Genomic DNA, 17,200 nt, shown 5'->3' with positions numbered 1-17,200 from the left:
TCGGTTGCCACGGCATTCTCAACCGACATCTGAAAAGCTCTAGCCTCTGCAGTTGGAGGGTTCTTCCTCTTTTGCCCAATCTAGGATGTTGACCCTCCGGCTGATGTTGAACGCGCCCCTTGAAATGTCCCATTCTTATTGATTAAAAACGTTCCATATTAATTGATTTCATTGCGAGGTTTTGACCTCTATATGAGACGTTTTTCAAAGACTGCATTCATTTTAAAACAAACCATAACCTTTATTTCATCAATAAAGGTTTAAAAAGCTTTACGTAGATTATCAAATAATGATAATATAAAATATCCTGTTTACACACGACCATTACATAATGGTTTACAATACAAATATGTTACAACAAAATAAGTTTCTTGAATGCAGTTTTTACACAATATCATACAAGCATGGACTCCAAATCTCGTCCTTATTTAAGTATGCGACAGCGGAAGCTCTTAATAATCACCTGAGAATAAACATGCTTAAAACGTCAACAAAAATGTTGGTCAGTTATAGGTTTAACCTATATATATCAAATCATAATAATAGACCACAAGATTTCATATTTCAATACACATCCCATACATAGAGATAAAAATCATTCATATGGTAAACACCTGGTAACCGACATTAACAAGATGCATATATAAGAATATCCCCATCATTCCGGGACACCCTTCAGATATGATATAAATTTCGAAGTACTAAAGCATCCGGTACTTTGGATGGGGCTTGTTGGGCCCGATAGATCTATCTTTAGGATTCGCGTCAATTAGGGTGTATGTTCCCTAATTCTTAGATTACCAGACTTAATAAAAAGGGGCATATTCGATTTCGATAATTCAACCATAGAATGTAGTTTCACGTACTTGTGTCTATTTTGAAAATCATTTATAAAACCTGCATGTATTCTCATCCCAAAAATATTAGATTTTAAAAGTGGGACTATAACTCACTTTCACAGATTTTTACTTCGTCGGGAAGTAAGACTTGGCCACTGGTTGATTCACGAACCTATAACAATATATACATATATATCAAAGTATGTTCAAAATATATTTACAACACTTTTAATATATTTTGATGTTTTAAGTTTATTAAGTCAGCTGTCCTCGTTAGTAACCTACAACTAGTTGTCCACAGTTAGATGTACAGAAATAAATCGATAAATATTATCTTGAATCAATCCACGACCCAGTGTATACGTATCTCAGTATTGATCACAACTCAAACTATTTGGAATCAACCTCAACCCTGTATAGCTAACTCCAACATTCACATATAGAGTGTCTATGGTTGTTCCGAAATATATATAGATGTGTCGACATGATAGGTCGAAACATTGTATACGTGTCTATGGTATCTCAAGATTACATAATATATAATACAAGTTGATTAAGTTATGGTTGGAATAGATTTGTTACCAATTTTCACGTAGCTAAAATGAGAAAAATTATCCAATCTTATTTTACCCATAACTTCTTCGTTTTAAATCCGTTTTGAGTGAATCAAATTGCTATGGTTTCATATTGAACTCTATTTTATGAATCTAAATAGAAAAGTATAGGTTTATAGTCGGAAAAATAAGTTACAAGTCGTTTTTGTAAAGGTAGTCATTTCAGTCGAAAGAACGACGTCTAGATGAACATTTTAGAAAACATACTTCCACTTTGAGTTTAACCATGATTTTTGGATATAGTTTCATGTTCATAATAAAAATCATTTTCTCAGAATAACAACTTTTAAATCAAAGTTTATCATAGTTTTTAATTAACTAACCCAAAACAGCCCGCGGTGTTACTACGACGGCGTAAATCCGGTTTTACGGTGTTTTTCGTGTTTCCAGGTTTTAAATCATTAAGTTAGCATATCATATAGATATAGAACATGTGTTTAGTTGATTTTAAAAGTCAAGTTATAAGGATTAACTTTTGTTTGCGAACAAGTTTAGAATTAACTAAACTATGTTCTAGTGATTACAAGTTTAAACCTTCGAATAAGATAGCTTTATATGTATGAATCGAATGATGTTATGAATATCATTACTACCTTAAGTTCCTTGGATAAACCTACTGGAAAAGAGAAAAATGGATCTAGCTTCAATGGATCCTTGGATGGCTCGAAGTTCTTGAAGCAAAATCATGACACGAAAACAAGTTCAAGTAAGATCATCACTTGAAATAAGATTGTTATAGTTATAGAAATTGAACCAAAGTTTGAATATGATTATTACCTTGTATTAGAATGATAACCTACTGTAAGAAACAAATATTTCTTGAGGTTGGATGATCACCTTACAAGATTGGAAGTGAGCTAGCAAACTTGAAAGTATTCTTGATTTTATGAAACTAGAACTTTTGGAATTTATGAAGAACACTTAGAACTTAAAGATAGAACTTGAGAGAGATCAATTAGATGAATAAAATTGAAGAATGAAAGTGTTTGTAGGTGTTTTTGGTCGTTGGTGTATGGATTAGATATAAAGGATATGTAATTTTGTTTTCATGTAAATAAGTCATGAATGATTACTCATATTTTTGTAATTTTATGAGATATTTCATGCTAGTTGCCAAATGATGGTTCCCACATGTGTTAGGTGACTCACATGGGCTGCTAAGAGCTGATCATTGGAGTGTATATACCAATAGTACATACATCTAAAAGCTGTGTATTGTACGAGTACGAATACGGGTGCATACGAGTAGAATTGTTGATGAAGCTGAACGAGGATGTAATTGTAAGAATTTTTGTTAAGTATAAGTATTTTGATAAGTGTCTTGAAGTCTTTCAAAAGTGTATTGATACATATTAAAACACTACATGTATATACATTTTAACTGAGTCGTTAAGTCATCGTTAGTCGTTACATGTAAATGTTGTTTTGAAACCTTTAGGTTAACGATCTTGTTAAATGTTGTTAACCCAATGTTTATAATATCAAAAGAGATTTTAAATTATTATATTATCATGATATTATGATGTATGAATATCTCTTAATATGATATATGTACATTAAATGTCGTTACAACGATAATCGTTACATATATGTCTCGTTTCAAAATCATTAAGTTAGTAGTCTTGTTTTTACATATGTAGTTCATTGTTAATATACTTAATGATATGTTTACTTATCATAATATCATGTTAACTATATATATAACCATATATATGTCATCATATAGTTTTTACAAGTTTTAACGTTCGTGAATCACCGGTCAACTTGGGTGGTCAATTGTCTATATGAAACCTATTTCAATTAATCAAGTCTTAACAAGTTTGATTGCTTAACATGTTGGAAACATTTAATCATGTAAATATCAATCTCAATTAATATATATAAACATGGAAAAGTTCGGGTCACTACACCCCTGACCCTGCCCCAGAACTACCACTCTTCGACGGACAACTAACTGCACGATGCCCTAGTTTGTGACAACTCCAACACACACTATTCGGATACAGACATACTGAAGATTCATGCCCAACAACACCACACTTTAAACATCTTCTTGTAGCCTCAGAACACTGACCACTATGAGAAGATCGACACGTGTGACACCAATTCCCTTTACCTGATCCAGAGCCAGAACTACTCTGACCACTTTTACACTTCGATTTAAACCCACTAGACTTCTTGGATTTAGATCCTGATTGACCAGATACTTGCCCACCTTGTAGTAGCACATTACCAAACATTCTGTTTCTGGCAGCCTGAACATCACTTTCTACCATCTTAGCCATCACAACAGCTTGAGACAACAATGTAGCTGTTCTAACAAAAGTTCGGTACTCTGGCAAAATGATATTAACAAAATGCTGGATACGAGACGCTTCGTCTGGCACCCATTGTTGTACAAACCTCAGTTTATCCATATACTTCTCTACTACCTCATCGATCGTCATTTGAGGTGTCATCTTCATTTCAAGAAATTCAGTCTTGATTCGGTTCATATCAAACGGGTTACAATACTGTTCACACACCTTCCCATAAAAATGCTCCCATGTGATCATACTCACTTGCTCTTTTGGTATACTGGAAATCAAGGAATCCCACCAAATCATAGGCCTACCTTTCAATAGTCGACTAGCATATGTTACTTTCAGCTCAGGTTCACACTGACACTCTTCAAATACCCTTTCAATTTCTCGCAACCAATTGAGAGTTACGGTCAGATCAGTACTTCCAGAAAACTCGGAGGGTTTGTAATCACGGAAGTTCTTATAAGTACATCTTTTGGATGGTTGCATGTAAGGTTGTTGGAACATTTGCATTTGGTATGGGTTCATCATCATGGGATTTTGGTAAGTAAAAGTGTTTTGCGGTGGCATATAGTATTGGTTAGGTATTTGATTTTGAAACTAGTTCTGGTGCACATTAGGTATCGTTTGAGATTGCGCGGTTGGGAATCCAGGTGGTGTATCATCATTTCCAGAATGCCTCACCAATTCAAACTCATTAATTTTGGCTTCAGCCTCTTTTAGCTTACTTTCTAACTGAAGGATGTAACTATTCTGATCATCATCAGACTCAACACCCTCTTCTGGTGCTCTGAACGTTCCGGGGTTGGATGGGCCAGTTGCATTTCTATCAGTCATACCTGTGCTACAAAACAGCGCACACAAAAGCTTAGTGGATAACAGTTAGTTCAATCACTAACCCACGTATATCCTATTTTCACTTAGCCCCCACTCCCACAGACATGTTTGACTTGCCTCAGGGTTTGGGAACAAAGTACGCGCACATACTTGTTGCCAAACCATGCTTTGATACCAATTTGTAACACCGGCCATTTTTTTTAAATACACAGCGGAAGACTTTATTAACAAACACAATATTAGTCACATCATTACATTAATCCGTGTAATTATGTTTAAGTTTACACAACGGTGTTACGTTATTACAAAACATTATTTATACAAAAGTCCACATCAGAGTTGGGTTGTCAAACATGTCTTCTGCAACAGCACCCATCCCGACTAGCAGTACCTAAACCTGCAAGGGGAGAATATGTGGGGGATTAGCGCACCGCTAAGTGAATGGAATCTATCTAACAGATATAGCTTAAGCCACATACAAGCTATATACTACAACAATACATGCTAACTACCAACTAGCATACAATAAGACAATACAAGGATCGGCGGCTTGTACGAGCACACGACTCCCAGCTGATCGGGCTTGAGTCTACCGATAGTCCCTGCTACTCGATTCACAGTATAGTTATCCAGATGCAGGGGATGCATCGTTCACACTATACTCCATAATCAGTAGCCTATGGACCCAACCTCCCCTAGGCACCGTTGACCTCATACGGACTCTAACCTCTCCTAGGCACGGTCTCGAGTCCCAGTCTCCCTAGGCCCGACTGGTTCCATTCACACAGTGTACACATAATTCACATACAACATCAGGCATACTATATTATTCTAACATGGCAATTTCTACACTATGCATGGTAAAAGAGTTAACCACAGTAGCATGATATGCTACTTAAACTCTATCCGAGATAGAACCACTCACCGAATACCAGCAACTAGCTCAGATAATCTATCACTGAGCGGCTTCCTTATCCTTAACACCTGAACATAAGGCAAATCAAGTTAGTTTATGTCCGTTAACACAAAACTGCACAGTACAGAAAATCAGTCACAAAAAATGCCACAAAAAGGTCTACTTAACACTTATGCATTTTCAGAATTTACATCCTGAAAATCATAAAAACACACGGACATCATAGCAGCTATAATTCAACACTTAGTAAAATTTCACTGCCAAAGACCATCGGTCGATGGTCCCATCCATCGGCCGATCGTCAACACACCATCGTTTGATGGTCTCCCCCCAATCGGTCGATCGTCAAAATTACATCCGCTGGTCAGAAGTCATACACCATCGGTCGATGGTCTTGTCCACCGGCCGATCGTCCCTCACCATCGGTCGATGGTCAACGACCATCGGCCGAAGGTAGTTCATCAGCTGCAACAGCAACAAAGTGACGGGTTTCAACCAAAAATCACCAAATCTCGACTTTGGACACGTTTTTGACCTCAAAACTGAACACAAATCGTACATTAAACTTTTTGGAACATAAACCCACAACATTCAAACACAAACAACATCAATTTCTACCAATTTGACACAAAACCCCATTATAACAAAAACTAACTTAAAAACCAATTTAATCACAGATTTGATCAGGAAATCTTACAAACCTTACCTTGTTAGAATCACAATGACACAAGGAACGTTTCGACACCAAAATCAAGCTTCAATTCAAGATTAAATGATTTAGGGTTGAGATGAAGATGGTAAAGTTTAGGTTAGGTGAATGTGTGAGTGAGAGGAAAGTTCAGGAAACCTCAAGAAAAGAGCTGGTCACTAGCTTATATTTGTGTTAAAACACAATACCCCATCACACGCGGGTATTTACCAGTTATCTGAAATCTTTCGCACACGATTAGGTAACCCAAACGAAGTCCAATTAAAATAAACAAACCTGTTCTGGGACCCTTGTCAGAAACTAGTCACAACACAAATATAATAAAACACTAACTAAATAATTAAAATAAAAGCACTTAAGACTAAGCACAAACCCTAAAGGCAAAATAGACAACTTACAACTAGCCCGGGTTTCAGTCTGTTACAGGAAAAGCATCAAAACAATATACAAAAAATAACTATCAAAGGTTTACTAGGCCACCATCAACTAGAGAAAATAAGAGGAGATCTAAATTCAAACTAGGAGCTAAATGAAGTACATGTTTTAGAGAAGGGCATACAAAGGAAGAATGCTACAAGAACATTGGATATCCACCAGGACATCCTCTTCATGGTAGAGTTTTACAAAAGTCTTTTGCAAATAAAGCTAAAACAATTAACAGTGTTTTTGTTGACAGTGCAGTTACTGAACAATTACCACATCATGCTCAAAATCAAGATGGATCAACTAGTAATGATGTAATGGTTGCAAGAATGGACCAGTCGCAAAACTAGCTAAACTAAATGATGTTTATGATGCAACAAAACCAAAAAGATTAGACACAAAATGATGGTATAATTTCTTTTATTGCTTATATTTTCTCAAATCTTGATAATGTTTGGTTTATTGAAAATGGGGCAATGAATCATATTTCTTTTTCCTTAATATAAATGCACAATGTTCAACATCACCAAATTCCTATACTTGTCAATCTTCTCAAAAAATACAAAGTTAAAGTCTCCACCAGTCAAGCTCACTCCAACTTTCACATTGCATAATGTCTTCTATATTCTAACATTCACCTACAATCTACTATCCATAAGCACAATAATCAAAGAATCCAATCTCAATGTGAATTATAATCACTTTGAGTGCATTTTTCAGGACAACAACAAGAGAGTTGCCCTCGGGACTATATGTGATAGACTTTACATCATTCATCCAGAAGCACAATCCAAATCATCCATCAATTCAACAACATCCACTACTGCCAACAAAACACTTCTCTGGCATCTTATATTAGGTCATTGTTCATAGCACACTCTTAACAAAATAAAGGCATTGTGTCTAAACAATTGTAAATTAAATGTTTCTTATACTGGTTGTCCAGTTGCAAAGCAACATTGCCATTTTCTTCTATTACTTCACATTCAACTGTCAAGTTTGAACTAGTTCATGCAGATGTATGAGGTCCTTATAAACATCCAACAATCAATAAATGTACTTGCTTTCTCACTCTTGTTGATGACTATTCAAGGGCTACATGGACCTATCTTTTACCCTCTTAAAAACATGTCATAACGACATTAAAAACTTTCCACAACTACATTCATAATCATTTCCAAAAAACAATAAAAACACCGAGATCAGACAATGGCTCGGAATATATAAAACCACAACTTCAAATGTACCTTAATCAAATGGGAATCACACATAAAACCTCATGCCTATACACCCCACAACAAATGGCCGTTAGAAAGAAGACATATGAACATTCTTGAAATGGCAAAGTCTATTCAAATCCAAGCACAGTTTCCTTTACATTTTGGGGCTATAGCATCCTTGCTACTACTTATCTCACAAACAGAATACCATCCAGAATTCTCAATAATAAAGGTCCATATTAATTACTCCATAACACACTACCTAATCTAACACATCTTAGATCACTTGGATGCTTAGATTTTGCCCATCAACACACACCTGATAAATTTGCTTCTAGAGGCATACCCTACATATTCATAGGATACCTTGCACATCAGAAAGGCTACCTCTTGTATGACAATACCTCACAAAAATTTATCATAACCAGAATGTGATCTTTCTTGAACATGTATAACCATTCAAAACAGATACTGACTCCACTCAAACCCCTAACACATCTACCACTCATCTCACACCAATATATTTTCCAACACCAAATAACTCAAACACTTTTACTCTATCTAACACAAGTCAACAATCAATTCAATCACCATCAAATCAAACATCAACCAATACAGTACCACCAGAACCAAATTCTATCCCAAACACAACATCTACAAATCCAACATCCACTACACAACCTACCATCATAAATAGAAGAACATCCACCAGAACAATATCAATCCCTAGCAACTAGAGAATTATCACCCTTCCATATCTTCACACACAGTCAACTTTATCAATCACAAACACCTTTCCCAGTATCTGAACTATTTTAATCTTCTCACATCACAATAAAAACATTTCATTCAATCTTTAAAATTTGAATCTAAGCCCCACATATATAAACAAGCATATAAAGATAAGAGATGGGTAGAATCAATGAAATAGGAAATCACACTACTTGAATCCAATCACACATGGGGTCTTGTTACTCCTCCTGTCAATAAATCTCCAATTGCATGCAAGTGGGTATATAGGGTATATACCATGCAGATGGGTCTATAGAAAGGTTCAAAGCAAGTTTCGTGGCCAAATAATTTACTTAAAAGGAAGGTATTGACTTCAAAGAAACATTTGCTTTAGTGGAAAAAATGGTAACAGTTAGAACATTTCTAGCATTTGTAGTACAAGGGGTTTGGCAAATAAAACAACTAGATGTAAACAACGCTTTTCTTCATGGTGATTTATATGAAGATGTTTACATGGCCATACCATAGGGTTACCCTAAACCAACAAAACCAAATCAAGTATGCAAACTCAAGAAATCCTTGTATGGACTTAAACAAGAAAACAAGCAATGGTTTACCAAACTCACTTCATTCTTAGCATCATTGGATTTTATTCAGAGTTATGTTGATACTTCATTATTAACACTTCATCAACAACAAGATACAATCCACCTCCTCATTTATGTGGATTACATCATCATTACAAGAAACAATCCAAGACTGCTCAATACTGTCAAACATCAGTTACAGAACAAGTTTAACATCAAAGATTTATGATCTCTTCATTACTATCTAGGAATTGAATTCCTTAGAAACTCAAATGGTATATTAATAACACAAAGAAAGTATGCCCTAGAACTCTTGGAACATGCTGGTCTCGGTGATGAAAAACCAACAAATACTCCGATACATCCACAATAAAACCTGCAAACTGATGATCACATACCACTATCAGATTCATCACTTTATAGAACACTAGTGAGAAAACTCATATATCTCACACTAACTAGACCAGACTTATCATTTGCTGCTCAGGCTATAAGTCAGTTTAATCAAAATCCTTCAACAATTCATATGAAGGCATTACTTATTAGAGTTCTCAAATATATCAAACACTGCCTTTGTCAAGGTATATTCTTTTATTCTTCAAACAATCTCATACTCACAGCCTATTGTGATAGTGACTGGGCAAATTGTAATACATCCGAAAGATCCATACTAGGCTACTGAGTATTTTTAGGTCCAAGCTTGATATCATGGAAATTATAGAAACAAACAGTAGTCTCTCGATAATCTACAGAAGCTGAATACAAATCCCCAGTAGATTGTAATTGTGAAATAACATGGGTCAAATGCCTACTCAAAGATATTAATGTTCACTACACAAATCCAACTACCATCTTCTATGACAATGAATCAACAATTGTGCATGCCCCAAACCCTGTACATCATGCAAGGACTATGCACATAAAAATATATTGCCACTTTGTAAGGGACAAAATCAAAAATGGTCAAATATGTTCCACATTTGTTCTTTCCAAAGCTCAACCTGCTGATCTTTTGACAAATGCACTTCTAATGCGCTATTTCACAATTGCATTTCTAAGTTGCGCATGTGTGATCCATACTCATTTCCAACTTGTGGAAGGGGTAAAGGTGTTTCAAATACACCTTCACAAAGTTGTTCTCTAGTTTGTAGGAACAAATGATCAATTGGCTGATATTTTAAGTAAACCTTTAAGTAAGGAGAGACATTTTTATTTACCAAAGCATCTGATTCTCAAGCTGAGGGGGAGAAATACAAAGATGAACAACAAATGCAACCACAACAAACAACTTCTACTGCACCTTCAACAATTAAACTTACACCAGATCTCAAATATTCAAGGAAGAAAGAATTTGCTAGAAGGAATCCAAGTAGTAGTTATGATCCAAAGTTTGTTCATTTGGATGATTCTAAAAGTGATGATGATTCTGATGATAAGGATGTCATGCCAATTGCTACCGCTTTAGCAATGAGAAGACCTGCAAGGAGACAAGCCAGGGCAAAAAAGAAAGCAGAATCTGGTAAACGGGGTACAAATTGTGTTAAACAACAAAAAAAAAAGAGAAAGCTGCTAGTAGAAGAATGTTGAGTCCTGGTGAAGAAGAGATAGATGACTTGTTGAGAGAAGATGTTGCTAGTGCAGGAACGTCAGTTGAAGCCTACCCCTACCTGTAGAAAGTCAAAGAAGAATAGTTGGTTGATAAATCCGACAAGTTTAAGTTTTAAAGGTTAAAAGAGGAAAATGAATTAGCTGAGAAGTTGAATAAGTGTTTTGTTTACACGAGTTATTAATCAAGTCTTATTTTAGGCAATACTGTGAGAAGAAAGGAGAATGGAATAATTACCTTAGGTAATGCTCTACATGATCAAATCTAGAAGTCTATGGATCTGGATCAACTTCATGGTTTAGGGTTTGCTGAATGAAAATTTTTTGCTAAAAGCATAAAGAATCATCCAGGCTAGAACATCAAGTCTAAGGTACTTAAGAAGATTCATATGTTTGTTCATGTTTCATATGAGCTGCGGATGATTAAGCAAAAAGATTATGATACATACTACACAAATTATAATCTGGATAAAAAACCAAAATTTGAAGGAGTTAATCAGATTTATGAAGATGAGAACAATCCAAGATTTTCTGTTCCAGGACATTTGAAGTTTGAAGAAAATGTATATGTGTTGGAACTTGAAGGGTTGATGTACAAGGATAGAAAAGGGTTCAAATGTTTGATGAGAGTGAACAATTTCAAGGATACCGAGCCAAGCCATTTGTTAGCACTTCTTGAAAAGTGTAGATCTGCACAGAGTTTACCATTCAGAAGAAAATTGGTGAAACATCTGTTTGATAATTTGATTGTGATTAAATAAAATACAAGCCTAAGATTTAAATGTGACGACATAAGGGAAGAACAAGCAAAGCTGGAGAAGATAAGACCTGAATTTGGGCTAGGTACTTGAAGTCAAAGGAATGATGGTAGGAAGAAAAAGAAATAAGTTTGTAATGAAGATTTGAGTCTATAACTTTTATACTTATTAATATAATAGATCAAATTAATTTTTGAATTTCAATTTTAGAGTTTTGACATCATCGGATATGAGGAGATTGTTAAGAAAATCATTGTACAGAATTTGATGAGCCAAAAGTATTTTGGCTAAGTATTGTTAACCCTGGAAATAGAGTCTGGAAAGTTTCATCTGGATGATACATATTCAAGTGCATTATGAAGAACACAGGCTCTGCTGAATATTATGAAGATTTGATGACTTAACCGAATACGCTTAAATCCTTGAAGATAAGAATGAAGAGATTAAGTCTAATCTAATATCTCAGAATTACTGGTAAGATTTGATTGTGATTCTTATTTATCTTGTTTCCTTGTTTATTGGATAGTTAATTACGAGACACAAGATTAGACTTTGAGAGGATTATGTTTCCTTGAACCAAAGTCTATAAATAAGAGTTATGTTTTACATTTCAAATCCTCAATCACTCAATAATAACTTCTCTGTTATCTAATCGAATTCTTATACATTTGTGTATTCTTCAATATACTGTGTAAATCAATTGTTTCCACACTTGATAAACTATTTAATTCGATACAATTAATAGTCGTTATTTTGTTCAATTGATTACTGAAATTCTAGGTCACTTAATTGAAACTAACATTGTAATTTCACTTTTGTTTTTACTTAATGTAATTTTTAAGAATATCATTATATTACATCAATCACTATGTCATTTTATCATGGTTCATAAAACCCAAAAATACATAGATAACTTTTATGTAGTATTAAATAAAGTCTACTACTAAACATATATTGTAGTTGTGTTCATTCATACGATTACGTACATTAGACTAACTAGTGTTTTAGGATTGCAGTTGTACCTGAGTGGTAGTGGCCTGCCTCTAACACACTTGAGGTCAGGAGTTCGACTCCACTCCAGGGCAACAATTAATGCAATTCTATCCCTGCCATGTAAGGATCCACCTATGGCACCTTTCCCACATTGTGTTGGGGGGTAAAGGGGAGGGGGGTTTTACTTGGCCGTGCCCTTGGATCGGTTCAAGGTTTCCTCCCTTGCAGCGATAGGGGGCGGGTTAATATCACTGCATCGACATAGTTAAAACGGGAGATGATCGCAACGGGTGGTTAAGTCCCCCTCGGGTGATCCCAAATTCACTGTTCAAAAAAAAGACTAACTAGTGTTTTATAATTTGAGTATATATTATCAGATGTACAGTTAAAACTATCATCAGAAGGAAAACAAAATTTAGTGGTGACAATATAAAGTGCATGCAGCTTTTACTAGGAAAGCGAAAGGCAAGCAATGACATTCGGTGTTAAATTTGAAACCGAAAACAACTAGACATGTAATAAGTTTAGCTTTTATGTTGATAGTTAATAGTTATTTCACATACTCTTTAATTATTATCTCTAAAATTTAAATAATAATAATAATAATAATAATAATAAATAATAATGATAACCATATTATATAATATTAATTAATAATATAATAATGATAACAATAATACTCGTATTTCGTATTTGAAGTAGTTTTACTTAAATATACGAGTTAATTAATAAATTGAAACATGTTCATCAAAGTTATGTTTCCAAGTTACAAGGAACAATCCCCGAATGGTATCAACATGATCGGCCGGGTCATTATTTTATATGTTGCATATAAAGATTCAACTAAATTATATTTCATTATTTATATATAAATTTTCTAAACATATCCTTCATTCTTATATGTTAAAGATGTTCATGTACTCTACATAATTTTACACAAATAACATCTTAAACAGAACTCAAACTTGTAACCGGAACATTCGACTTGAAAGTTTCGCGATCAGTTGCACCGTCAAGGTTCCATTGTTGCAAGTACTCGGTACATGCATTTTGAGCTAAAATCTCAGACAAAACATGTTCTTGAACGGCGTCACAATTTTTAGTCATGTCTTCAATAAATTGAAGCGCCTTAACATGTTTCTCACACGTTACAGAATTAATAGGCTTAGCCATTTGTAATAAAAAGGTGGTGTATGATATGATATATAATATAATAAGTTGAAAGATTAATGCAAGTTGTATTTGTGTTCTGGTGAATGAGGAGTTTATAAAGCAATAATTAAAAATTTAAAAATACCATGTAAAAAAACCTCACTTGCATAAAAATCCATGATAAAACCTGCCGAATTAAGAAACCACCGTTATCTGAAATTTGAAAATATTTTACAACAACACTCAAAGATCAAAATACATAAAAACAAAGCTCCTTTAACAACAGGTAAATTACAATAAAGTCCCTAGATCCTCCTAGAGACAAAGCTTTTCGAATTACAGTACAAGAACTTCATTTGCTACAAACATAATCTTTCTGTCAACTTTCACCTAAACGCTTACATAAGACAAACATAAAACTTTATTGATACATTAATTTAAATATTACAGTTGTCACTCTTCAACTTTTATATTTTATTTATATTTATTCAAACTTAAAAACGTCGTTCTGCACTCCAGTGCGGTGCAGATGGGCTGAAATGTACGGACACAACCCTAGAATCAAGAAGTTCCATAATCGGAGTAAAACTAACACACCGTGGAACCTTATATTGATTAATCGAAGCACCTCTTGAAATAGCGTAATCCATTAACTCTTCAAACGTCCCGTTTTCAACTATCCGAATTTCTAACGGCCCAACCGAGTTATCCGCAACTCGGCTTTGTCGATAAACCGAGTTCAACGATTCCTCCATAGCCAAACAACATTGATCCAACACGTCATCACTCGGCCCATTATCAGGATCTTTAATCAACAACTCCCAAAAGATGACGTAATGACCCGGAATGGTCTTCGTGTCCGCATAACTCGTGTACTCAACAACCGTTGTGTTGAACTCTTTAAGCAACTCGGAAGCATTTTCTACGGCTGTTTGCAACTCGGTTTCGTCCGTTTTATCAGATTCAATGCTTAATAAAACGTTCTTTCGCCTAATGAATTTGAACTGTGGGGCCGAGTTATGGAAGCTTTTCACTTGTAGAATATCGCCAACTCGGTATCGGCAGAGACCCGAGTACGTTGTGATTACGAGCTCGTATTCTTTTCCAACTTCCAAATCCGCAAGATCAAGAAGATGAGGTGGCGAATCACGCGAGAATGTAATCGAATTTGATGAATCATGTGGTATGAACTCGAAGTAGCCCATATTTGGCATGATAGTGTAAGTAACTTCTGATGGTTTCACCATTGGGGTTAAATTCAGCCCGAAATAACATTCGGATGAAGCGTACATTGTACAAGTTTTTGGTAAATTGCCACTATAATAATCGAGTATCGGAATGTACTGGGCCATTGCCCCCGTAACAATCACGTCGAGATATTTGGTTTTGGGCCAAATTCGAGTAATAATTCCCTCCCAATTTCCTTCACAGCATTCTTCTCTAATGACACGGGCCAATTCCGGGCTCGGTTTCAGAATACGTGAAATACATTCACGAATTGATTGGTCTGTAATTTTCGAGCTCAATTGGCCCGTTTCGATATCACGAGCTAGTTCTGGCCAATTAAGTTGTAGAAACTTAATGGCCCGAACAAGGCCCGAGGCAAAAACAGCTCCACATCGAAGTACTTCTTCACGGTAAATAAGACCACAAAGCATTTGAGAGTACATGCTTTGAAAAGCATCGACACATAAGATGGTTTCATTCGGGCTTGTGTAAACGTTGTACGGGTCAAAAGGTCGGGTTTTGAACTGCTGGCTTTTGTAGTAGCTTGTTAAAACGGGTCGGGCCACCAACCCACTTGGGGTTTTCGCTTCCGTCTTGATGAACAAAAAGTACAAACCCTTGCCTTTGTCGAGCCCAGGCACATACCTACATGCAAAAACAACATTTTTCAATACTCAAGTAGATATTTTAGCTTATATAGTTTCTAGGTCAACATCTTTCTAGATTTGAATATATATATCCGAACATAAATATTCACTATTATTTTTTCAAATTCTTTATTTGTAACTTTGATGATAAATAATTTTTTTTACTATAAATAATTTTAATTGTGTTATATAATATTTAATAAAAATTATATGAATGAATCATGTTTTAAATGTGTTTTCATTCATATAATATAATCGAATATTATATAACACAAATAAAATATTTACCATCAAAGTTGATAAATAAAGACTTTCAAAAGTCAATAGTGAACACTTGTATTGGGACGGGGTAGTATTATTTATATTTATATGTTGCACTACAAAAAAAGTTACATACAGATTCATGACAGGCATTAGAAGGCTATAGAGCTTTTGTCTGCGGTCCATTTCTGTAGCAATAGTCGGCATCAGTTTTCTTTCACCAGCAGAAGTCCCAGAACTGACACCAGATCATACAATTTTGTTAATATTATATACATACAATACTAGAACAGGTTTGTACAAAGACGACATAAATATAATATAATCAGGTTTGTTACTATTAAAAAAGTAAATTAAAAGAAATAAACCTTGTGAGGAATTCAGAAATAGGGTGAGATGAAAGAATGGGAGAGCGATCGCCATTAGCGATACGCTGAATGTACGGTTGAAGATCATCGTAACTTATAACCGGAACTTTCGACTTGAAAGTTTCACGATCAGTTGCACCGTTAAGGTTCCATTGTTGCAAGTACTCGGTACATGCATTTTGAGCTAAAATCTCGGACAAAACATGTTCTTGAACGGCGTCACAATTCGTAGTCATGTCTTCTATAAATTGAAGCGCCTTAACATGTTTCTCACAAGCTACAGAATTAATAGGCTTAGCCATTTGTAATAAAAAGGTGACGTATGTATGATATGATATATAATAATTAGTTGAAAGCTTAATGCAAGTTGTATAAGTGTTTTGGTGAATGAGGAGTTTGTTGGAGTTGGGGTTTTATAGGGTGAAATTAGCCGAAGGAATATTGTTTTTTTGGAAGGGTTTCAGCGGAGGTTTGCATGAAAATGTTTTGTATGGATGTTTTTGTAAAGTGATGAGGGGACATGTGGGACCATCCATGTCATCATGTCTAAATGAAGTATGAACATGTGGGACCAATATATGCCACGTCTGATCCGGGTTGGAGTATGGAATTTGTCCGGATACCGGACTACACGGCTCTATTCCAGTAAAAAAAAAAAATTCTTTTATTGTTAGGGTTATTGAGAAAAGAGAGGATTTTACTTGCACTATTTGTAATGGTTGGGGAGTTGGTGGAGGGCGTGAGTTGTTTTTTGTACTTTTTGATAATTAGAACGTATGAGTTGTTTTTGTGAAGTAGTGGTGGTGTGAGTTTTTGATGTGGAGTGGAAGTATTGTGATAATGTGTTAAAATATAATTGAGATTGAGATAAGTATTAAAAAGGGATAAAAATAAAAATTTTAAAATAAAAAAACAGCAACGCACATTGCCATCCCCAAAGGAACGCCTCACTTTTTTAGTTGGGCAACGCCTTGATACGCAGAAAAAGGGGCGGCGATTGGTACCAAGT

At 35.0% G+C, this 17,200-nt stretch overlaps 1 protein-coding gene across 1 annotated transcript; it reads right to left on the bottom strand.

Annotated features, from left to right (window-relative positions):
• Nucleotides 1-13,964: 13,964 nt before the first annotated feature.
• On the bottom strand, nucleotides 13,965-16,541 carry LOC139865921 (probable indole-3-acetic acid-amido synthetase GH3.1). Its single transcript, XM_071854031.1, has 3 exons — nucleotides 16,192-16,541; nucleotides 15,960-16,061; nucleotides 13,965-15,560 (listed from the first exon to the last, which is right to left on the bottom strand). Exons 1-3 carry the CDS (start codon nucleotides 16,491-16,493, stop codon nucleotides 14,183-14,185), a joined length of 1,782 nt encoding a protein of 593 aa, XP_071710132.1. The 5' UTR covers nucleotides 16,494-16,541; the 3' UTR covers nucleotides 13,965-14,182.
• Between the last annotated feature and the right edge of the window lie 659 nt (nucleotides 16,542-17,200).

The sequence above is a fragment of the Rutidosis leptorrhynchoides genome, chromosome 9 (assembly GCF_046630445.1).
Source record: "Rutidosis leptorrhynchoides isolate AG116_Rl617_1_P2 chromosome 9, CSIRO_AGI_Rlap_v1, whole genome shotgun sequence".
Taxonomy (NCBI): Eukaryota; Viridiplantae; Streptophyta; class Magnoliopsida; order Asterales; family Asteraceae; genus Rutidosis; species Rutidosis leptorrhynchoides.
The sequence above is the reverse complement of the archived record's forward strand: the minus strand, read 5'-3'. Positions and strand labels throughout refer to the sequence as shown.